Source organism: Eublepharis macularius, chromosome 4, assembly GCF_028583425.1.
Source record: "Eublepharis macularius isolate TG4126 chromosome 4, MPM_Emac_v1.0, whole genome shotgun sequence".
NCBI classification, from domain to species: Eukaryota; Metazoa; Chordata; class Lepidosauria; order Squamata; family Eublepharidae; genus Eublepharis; species Eublepharis macularius.
In genome coordinates, this window is record NC_072793.1 from 125,713,951 (window position 1) to 125,724,135 (window position 10,185).

General features: G+C 40.2%; 1 protein-coding gene across 3 annotated transcripts in view; it reads left to right on the plus strand.

Moving 5' to 3' along the window:
- The window catches only part of SLC6A6 (solute carrier family 6 member 6), a 72,788-nt gene extending 65,296 nt beyond the window's left edge, over nucleotides 1–7,492 (plus strand). For all 3 annotated transcript variants that reach the window (XM_054975957.1, XM_054975959.1, XM_054975958.1), the window contains one exon: nucleotides 1,237–7,492. In XM_054975957.1, coding sequence (XP_054831932.1) covers nucleotides 1,237–1,377 — 141 coding nt within the window. In that variant the 3' untranslated portion in view covers nucleotides 1,378–7,492. The remainder of the gene's footprint in view (nucleotides 1–1,236) is intronic.
- The last annotated feature ends 2,693 nt before the right edge of the window (nucleotides 7,493–10,185 follow it).

Here is a 10,185-nt window from a genome sequence, read left to right on the forward strand (position 1 = left end):
CATTTCTGTGTCTCACATGGTTAATTCTTAAGATGGCTCCTCAGGAAACTGTTGATCCTGGAATAGAGGTACACAGAGTGTAAAATACATGATAAGATGCAGCTGTGTACCTTTTCGAATACATGGGCATTGTAAAGAGTGGGCTCCCATTTCCACGTATTTTTCTAAAAGGACAAGCAAGCTGTTCAGAAGGACAGAAGTCAAGTAGTCACATGAGAAGCTGCCCTCCTAATTATGCCTAATTATGGTGTAGTCTTTAGAGTGTTGGACTAGGAGGTGATGGACCAGGGTTCAAATCCTACTCTACCATGGGAGTTTTCCAGGTGACCATGGGCCAGTCGCATATTCTCATCCTAGCCTGCCCCACAGGTTTATTGGATAGGTTAAGTGGAGATGGAGAGAACGTTATACATCGCTTTGGGTTTCCATTGGGGAGAAAGGTGTGCCATAAGTAAATAAATAATGCTTGAATCTCAGACTGTTCAGCATGGTACGTAAATAAAGGTGCACAGGAGGGTCCTCATGTGGAGTATGCAGCCTTTTCTGCCCCCTTCCATCTTGTTGTGTGGGAGTTGAGTAACCCTGCTGCGGCATGTATTGTATGAAAGGTGATGGGGGTGGCTCCATTGCAGCAGCTGCAGTGCTGAGGTAAGAGAGCCACCTAGTGGAGAATTTAAAGAATCATCTCCAATGGGCCTAAGAAATCTCCTTTTCCAATTTTGTTTGCATCCTCTTTCTTGGGAGATACTGGATGACTTTGATTCCCTTGCTTTGCACACAACACTTCCTCCCCCCCTCCCCCTAGAGAGCCAGACCAGGGTTGTCCTGTGGCCAGGGTAGGATTGCCAGCCTCCAGATGGCAGCTGGAGAGCTCGTGGAGTTACAGTTGATCTCCAGGCCATGGAGATCAGTTCCCCTGGAGAAAATGGCTGCTTTGGAGGGTGGTCTCTATGGTATTATGCCCTGAAGAGGTTCCTCCCCTCCCCAAACCCTGCCCTTCCCACCCCCCAAATCTCCAGGAATTTCCCAAACTGGAACTGGCAACCCTAGGCCAGGGGGCAGCTTGGCCTCAGAGTCAGTAAATGGCAGGTCTTCCAAGTAGGTGTATCTCTTGGTAACTGACACTTGCACGAGAGGCTCTCCTGTGGCCTGTGATCTCTAAGTGTGCCAGTAAAAGAACAACCCAGTTGACTCAACATCTCCTTTTCCAACCTTTTTCTCTCCTTTTTGTCTTAGAGGGTGAAAGCCGTAGCTGCCCCACGCGAAGTGAACCGGTGGGCCAGGGAATCTGAAAGTGCTGTCCCATTCTACCCTGCTGGAATGGCCAACGGGGGACTGATCAAACCGACTCATATCATCGTGGAGACTATGATGTGAGCTCTCTCTATGAGAGGAAGACACCTGCTTTAAAACTGCCGTTTACTAACCATAGAATCTCTCATAGGACCAGGTTTACAGAGCTTTATATTTGCACTAGGTTTATTTTTATTTCTCACAGAGAAAGTTATTTTATGTGTGTTTTGGTTTTTATTTTTTAATATTTTGTAAAGTAAATCACAGCAGATGTCTCTCATTCTATTTAGAGGCAGAATGTTCATATCAAATTAGGCACATTACAGGATACTATTTCTTTTTTTTTTCCATATAACATATCTAACTCCTATTCATCATGATTTCTTACCACTTGTGTTGATTTACTTGCAAGCAATACACTCACTCACAAACACAGAGGTAGAAAATATACATCTACAAATCTCAGATTTCTTTAGGTGCTGGTATGGTTGGGAACAGGGTAAAATCTAAATTTATTTTTTAAAAGCATCTCTCATTGAAAGGATTTGCTTTTTAAAAATACAGATAGCATGCATATGTTATTTTAAGAAACTGGTATTCAAAGGTGTAGCATTATCTTCCTCTGACTCAAGTGGGGAGAGTTACAACAGGAAAAAGGGTACATGCTTTTAGGCTTGCTGTGGTCCATGTTAGGCTATTTGTGTCTGTGTGTGTACAGTTGGAAAAGCTGCAATATTAGGGTGTAAGGTGGGAGCAGTTAGGAACCAAGGGAACAATCCAAGTGACAGCCATTTCTGAGTACAGTGCATGTACAAGGGTAAGCAGCAGAATTATTCATGCTTTGGAGGCATTTTTTGCCAGATACTTCCCTTTCTGGGCAACTTTTTAGATCACAGGAGTCCTTTCCCAAGTCAGCCACGTAGCTAATAATCTAACCCTGAAAAGGTTTATATGCATCAGGCTCTAAGAAACTCAGTCATACAACTGAGTTGCTTCACAAAATAATGGAAGACAAGCATTTCTCTGAAAAGTGCATGTTACATTTTTAGACAGGGGCGTGACTTGACAGATAACAGATAATGACATGTAGAAAGTGACCCACTTTTCATAGGCTCCCTGCTGTACTCAAGATAAACTGATATTAACTTGAATTTTTAGAATGCTAGATCAGTGTCAAAGAGCACATACCAATGCTGAATTTACAAAGAAATGCTGCAAAAGTGCTGTGCGATCCCAGAAGTTGCTTAAAAAAATCAATTTGCCAAAATTTGTTGTTACCAGGAAATGCAAAGGATTGTTGGGTACTGTGATGATCCCAACCAGGCCAGGGTCCTAATTTCACAATGAGAATGCCGCTGGAACCACTGCAGGTGAAGTTTTTAGAGCGAGGCACATTCAGAAGAAGAGAGATGATAGTGGCTCTTAAACCGTGATCTTTAGAAGAGGAAGCACAAGGAGATGGACTGAGCCACAGAGAGATTTTAGTTTGGACACGGTGTGAAAGTACTTGAACAAGGTTTCTGTAGGTAAATTAGATATTAAGAACTTTCCCACTTAATTTCAAAATAAGGATTTGCTTCTAGTCAACTCACCTCAGATTTTGCCAAACCCTCCCCCCCCCCCCCCCCGTTTTCAATTATCCTCTGCATTCTGAGCTGGATAAACTTTCTAATCCCTTCTATATGGGCATTGTTCTTGGGAGGTATCTCCTTCTGAGTGAGTATTGGTACTAAATATAATATTGGAAGTATTAGAGGCCAGAAATAGCAGCAAAGTTTTCACCTATATGTATAATTTATTGCCAGTTTAATCTGTCGTTGACAGATACTGTAGTGTAAACTGGAGCCTAGCCAGTATTTAAACATTCCTTAATGCGTGTTTTTTTTAAATCCCCAGCACATTGGCTATGCATTTGCTTATTAAATCATGTCAGTTTTTAAAAAATAAAATGGAAGGGGATGAATTCAAAACAAGGACCAAAGCACAGCAGTTTCAACAGACTTGTATAGTGGATGTTTCTATAGTTGGAGACTGCTATTTATTGCACGCTTTCAGTAACACGTGTAGCTGAGATCAGGGTGCCTTTGCTTTCCAGTTACCATTTTACTATGAGATCCGTAAATCAAACACTGCCAGCATATCTGAGGAACATGCAGTGTCCTCAGCAGCCCCCAGCCCAGTAGAAATTGCTATCTATCTTCCTGCTAAAAAGTCAGTATGTTAACCAGGAAAAGTAAGGCAGCTGAGAATAAGTGATTGTTTCTCTTAATTTCTACAAGGGCACTGAGGAACATGTAGTCCAACACCAAAGCAAGGCTGCAATTTCATTCAGTGAAATTTAGGTCACATGCGTAATCTTTTGTTCATGTGATTATGGAATAAGAGCTTAATAGGGATTTTAAAAAATCTGAGCACAATCATAATACCCTTGACTTACCTGGTGCATGTTGCAAAAGTTTGTTAACAATAATGAAATGAGTTCAGAATTTTGAAAGCAATTAGTAAGCCAGGTATTCATCTATGTCAACCAGGATATGCTTTGAGCAGACTTTAGTAGAAGAGGGATTTCTAGAACAAACCAGAGAATATCAGCACTGCACCACCTGTAGAGTTCCAACTAAGGCAGAGGAGAACCCAGTCCCATTTTTATAAACTGTGCCATTAGAATCATTTGCTTCCTTGTTGAGCATGAAGAGGTTAATTATGCATGTACACAGTGACCTTAAAAGGTACTCTGGCTATTTAGATTTGACTGCAAAAACTAAGTCTGGATTTAGGGAAAGACACCATAAATTACCATGTAACACAATCAGATTCTGTCCCAGTTTACTTTTTTAAGGAGCACATTTTCACATCATAATTTCTGGATAATAGAATGTGGTAAATCTGAATGTCAATAACAGATTCTGCCAAATTAAAGAGGAAGGGGTGGGGGTGGTAGGGGAATATTGTAAACAACTGTTTGTATTTTCTACTTATTTATGATTGCAAAAAAATGATTTTTTTTCTAATTTACTTTGTAGAACTTTGTGACTTATTTTAGCTGTCATTTCTAACAGAAGTTAAATATTCAGTATTGTAACAGTTGGTGAACCGGTTTGGATACTGGGGGTATGGGTGGGAATGTGGAATTAGCTTGAATGTGTATTCAAGGAAACACTTTCATTTTCCAAAAAAGAAGATGAGGGGAGCACCTTTAATGCTTTGTGGGTTCCTTCGCTGGTTTGAGCGAAATCCTGAACTAGTAAGGTACACAGGCCGATATCTACTTAAAACCGTTGGGGTGTACACTTATTTGCAAACACGTTGCAGGAGCTTTTGGAAACATGCGGAAACATGCATTTTGCTCCTAAAAAAATCTTCCAAACTGTCAACATTCACTCATAATCTAATTGGACAGTATCTGTTACTTATTTTATGAGCAATAGTGCATATTTGAGTACCCATACAAAGTAAACATGCTGAGTTTATGCCTGTTATTTATCTTGCCCATTTGTATTTGGATTCTTGGTCCAGTTCAACCCACAAGGCAGAATAAGAATTGGAGTACACATGTTGTGAGTACTGGCTGAAAACTTGAATGTTTGCTACCAGATCTGCAATAGCTGCAACACTTACAAAGCAGCCCTGGTGGGGGTGGGGGTGATAGAAGAGAAGTGGCTGGAGGACGGTGGAGCACCAGTACTTCTGGCAGAAGGAAACCACGAATAAGCAAAATGATGAGCACAGCATTGCCTATAAATAATGGAAGCAACAGTCTTCTTAAAGAGTAATATTTACTTTCTACAGTTTGATCCTACCGATAATTACCTGAAAGAAAATTGCATTGAATTTGGTGGTTAATGTTTCTCGGTAAATGTGCATGAATCTAACTGCTCTGAAGCATCCATCTAAAGAAATAACAAATATTTCTGCCTTCTTTACCTTCAGGTCAATCATCCAAAGGATACTGAGCATAAGTATAACTTGCTTTGACTTCAAGTTGAAAACATTTAGTTAACAATCTCCTTCTCTTTACCGACTTCTGTTGGTAAAATCTTGTGGTTGCTACAAGCTAAAAACCTAATACAAATCAAAAGTGATTTCTATGTGCATGTAGGCTGACAAAACTGCACAGAACAGATCAAATATGATTTTAAGAACCATAGCGCTCCCACAGAGAGTGGAATTGCAATCTGGGATTGAATAACTTTTAAAAACAGTAATCAACTCCAGAATCAAACTAGATTTTTTTTGCTATAGGAGAGAGTATAAAAGAAAACACTTCCCCCTTTTTATACATACTGAAACTGAACCGCCTTGCCTTGCCTGACTTTTTCAAGAAATGTTTTTGACAATAAAAAAAATCAGGGTAGTAGTGAAGATAAGAAACAAATTGATGCCACCTATGTGGACTGAAGGCAAGTGGGATCCAAATCCTTCCTGGATTTCACGAGCAGTGCTACTTTGCCATCAAATAAATGGCCCGAATGTTCAACCACAATATCTGAAAACTCCCCTCTCTAGTCAGAGCTGATAACCTCACTTGCACCACACTAGCATACTTTGCTAACAACAAAAAGGAGTCTTAAAGTTTAGCAGATTTAACATGCCCATAAGATTTTTCAGGCTAGAGACCAATTCATATGAATATATAAATACCTCCTTATTGGTAGATATAAAATCCAAAAGGGAGGAACTTGACCAAAAAAAAGTCTTTTTGCACTTTAAAAAACTAACAGATTTATTGTGGCATAGGCTTCTGTGGGCTACAGTGTGATCAGACTTGAGGGTATTTCACCTGTCTCTGTCTACTTCCACTTGAAAAGCAACCACAGACAGCCTAGGACGCATTTCAGTCAAACCAAAGCAGTTTGATTTAAGCCAATTCTTATTAATTCCAAACATACACACCAGTCAGTATTTTGTGTAAGACCAAGACCAGTAAAGACAGCCCTTTTTCTTAAGGGCCAATCCTAGACAGTCTGTCGAGATAGGAGGAATAAACCTGCAAGTAACTAAAACTGAAAAAGCAAACCCTCCCCCAAAAAGTTGCAGAAAAAATCTATTCTTCAAAACAATTATACATAAACTTAAATAGTAATGGCACAAATGACTAAACCGCTTAATTCCAAAATGTCTCAGAAACACAGGCTTAGATCCACTGGACAATTTCATGGATGGAGAGATTTCTACCCATATAGCCTGACTTTCTCTCCTCTCCCCTAATGGCAGCCAAAATGCTGCTCCAAAATACTGCATTTTGAGGGGCATTTTGGGCTGCAGCAGGAGTGGGGTGGTAAAGTCATGTTCTACAGGCAGAAAATCCTCTGTGCAGAAATGCTTTGTGGGGGGGGGGAGTCCACGCCACAGATCTGCAGCCTTGACCCTAAACATGATTACTTGATACACCAACTTCAATGTAACATTCTTTCCAATAGGTAGGTTTAAGACTGCAGCCTTACTCTGATTTGCTTTAATTCAAAGTTCTGTTTAAAATCTATCAGAATAGGGGGGTGGTCCTACTGTTAAGTAGGACCTGATAAGTTAATTTAAAAGCTTTTTATGGAGAAGCTGCCTGCCTGATTGGTTCCCAAATGGCCAACTAATGATCAGGTGCAGGAAAGCAGTGCAGAAGCTGACATTTCAGCGCTGACTCTGTCAGTGTGTTTGTGTAACCTGTTTTAAGTAAGACAAATGTTGGAGGGTAAGAGAAAAAATTGGCAAGCTGAAATTGTGCACCAGTGTCTCCACCTCCATCTGTCCCCAGGTGGTCAGTATAGTGCTCTGATATCTTCACTATTGTTAATAGAATGTTGTTGCTGCTGAATTATGCTGTTGTAATTTTGAAAGGAATGCACCTCACGGGGCTTCACGGTTATAATATAGTACAGACAACCTCTTTATTCTGCTGAAAATATTGGTGAACGTTTTAAAATTATTTAAATTCACACTTGTGACTACAGTCTGTAGTAAATAGCTGCGTGGATTTGAGAGGACAACAGATGATCCTCCTTTTAAAATTTTTAAAGTAATTTTTAAAGACATTTTAGACCTGTTGTTGTTTGTCATTATTGTTCCAGTAAGGATTATTTGTATAGGATTAAACATTTGGAGTGTATCCTGAAAATTAGTTTTTTTGTTCGTGTGTATACAGTAAATGTTTGTATTTTGCAGTTTATCCGTTTTGCATTTTAGATAAAGAAAATGTATATTGATACTTTAAAGTCATTTTTTTTGCTTTTTTAGATGAGTTTGTAATCATCAAACAGAAAAATTAAAAAAAAATCCTTTCCTCTACAATGTGAGCCTTGGTACTATTTTCTATACTGCCTTTCAAACATATGCAAAGCAGCTTACAATAAATTTAAAAGCATTCAGATGTAAAAATTAAATTGTAATTCTCATGACTGTTAACAAGTGTGAGGAATATTCTCACACAAACCAGCCATCAACAGCCTTCAATTACAAGCCCTCCTGAATAGTTACATTCTGAGCATGTCACAGTGTGGGCACCACTACAGAAAGACCTCGAGTATGGACCACAACAATACATAACTGTTTGTAACAGGACACAAGCAATAATCAGTGTGATGCGGTGGCAAAAAAGGCAAATTCAGTCTTGGGTTGTATCAAAAGGGCCATTACATCGAAATCGCAGGAGGTCATAGTCCCTTTCTACACTTCCTTGGTCAGGCTGCACCTGGAGTACTGTGTGCAGTTCTGGAGGCCTCACTACAAAAAGGATGTGGACAAAATTGAGAGAGTGCAGAAGAGAGCAACGAGAATGATCAGGGGTCTGGAGACTCAGCCCTACGAGGAAAGGCTGAAGGCCTTGGGAATGTTTAGTTTGGAGAAGAGATTGAGGGGCGACATGATCCCTCTCTTTAAATATTTGAAAGGCTGTCATTTGGAGGAGGGCAAGGAGCTGTTCCAGTCGGCAGCAAAGGATAGGACTCAAAGCAACGGGCTTAAATTACATGCAGAAAGGTACCGGCCGGATATTAGGAAAAACTTTTTCATGGTCAGAGTAGTTCAAAGGTGGAATCGGCTGCCTAGAGGTGGTGAGCTCCCCTTCACTGGCAGTTTTCAAGAAGGGGCTGGATGAATACTTGTCAGGGATGCTTTAGGCTCATCCGGCATTGGGCAGGGGGTGGGACTAGAAGGTCTGTACGGACCCTTCCAACTCTGTTTCTGTGTGATTCTGTGACCTTGGTCACAGTGGAAATGTTGCATAGGGGCAAGGTAGGAGAGCAGTCTTGTAAATGTATGTGTTTAGGCCATAAAGGGCTTGCATTGAACCTGGATACAACCTATGCAGTTGTGACAGACTGCACTTTTTAAAAAGCTTAGAAGTGCTGTACAAACAACTGAAGGACTGTGAAGGATTAAAGATTCAAAGAAACAGAGAACTTTGAGTGACAGACTACTCCAAAGAATCTGATTGGGTAGCAGGAGTTGAACAGAGAAAGACTTCTGAACTGGATACTGGGGATGGAAGTTTGATTTCAGCCCTAGCTGAGAGGAGTGGAGTGCTGACATTTTCAAGACTGAGCTCTGACTGTAGAACAGTTTAACACAAACGACAACTGTTGGCAAGGAAGTTTGGGAAGTAGGTGCAGACTCCCATTTGGGCCAAAAAAAGGGGATCTTCTATTGAGATAGGAATCTCCCTACCTAGTCAAATAGAGCTAGTTCTGAAGAGATCCCTAGTCCAGTGTGGTTAGAAACTGCCTTTGGAGTTTGGAGATCTTAAGAGTCAGATAAAAACTCAAGATGGGTACTGATGTTTCAAGAGACGGGGTTTGGTTACTGAAAAGAGGACACGAGCCTTCTGAAAACCAAAGAGTAAGAGAATACTCAAAACATAGAAGAGTGGGAAAACACTGGAACAAAAGCCTCTCAATATAAGGATTAAGTAACTGTGAAGAGCTTAAGAAACTCTCATTAATCTCTGAACCATTAGACCTCGAGTCTGTGCATGTACCGATTTTACCTCCGAGTTATCTATATCGAGTTTCCTCAGAAATGTTCAACCCTGATATAACCTGACATTTCCCATCTATGTTAAATAAAATATTTTGTTATTTTTTAATTTAAAAACTCTTCTAGTGCCGTTTAAGTTGTTTAAGTCAAAAAGGGGGAGGTCATAGCAGCTTTCACAATTTCACATATTTGTAAAATATCCTGCTCCTGATAGTAAACAAGCAACCATATTTTGCTTAAAGTGAAGTTTCAAATCTGTATTCAAAGGCAGCTCCACACAGAGAACATTGCAATAGTCTAGTCTTAAGATTACTATGGTATGGATCAGTATGACCAGGTTAGCCAAGTCCACAAACTGAACTAATTTACATGCTAAATGAAAATGGAAAACACTTTGTTCCTGCACCCACCTCATTCTCCAGTAAAAGAGTAGGTCCCAACATGAAAAGGGATAAATTAACCATATCAAGGGTGAGAAGAATAGTAACCTCAAGGGCTGAGCCTTGCCAGAATATCCTTTCTAGTCTATTCTGTTTGTTCCCCCTTAGCCATTTGACTACAACAGACGGACACTAGCCCACAACAGAGATGGCTGTTCAGAACTTTGATAAGTAGCTGAGTGTTATCAGCATGCTCCAAAGCTATGGATGATCTTATTTAAAGGTTTCACATAAATGTTGAAAAGCACAGGTGATTACACAGAGCTTTGGAAATGCAGGATAAATCCCATATTCCTCCCATGTTCAACTGCAGGCCTGCTGTGGAGCAAAGATTCTAAAGCTTTCTAGAGGTCTTCAAAACAGAGGCAAATATCAAATGCCCTTTTTTTTCTTCCAGGCTGCAAGGGACCCATAATCTTTCAAGAACACTTTTCAAATCAGTGTTTGGGAACACTGCTCTGTACCTTCCCACCCATTCCTCTCATTG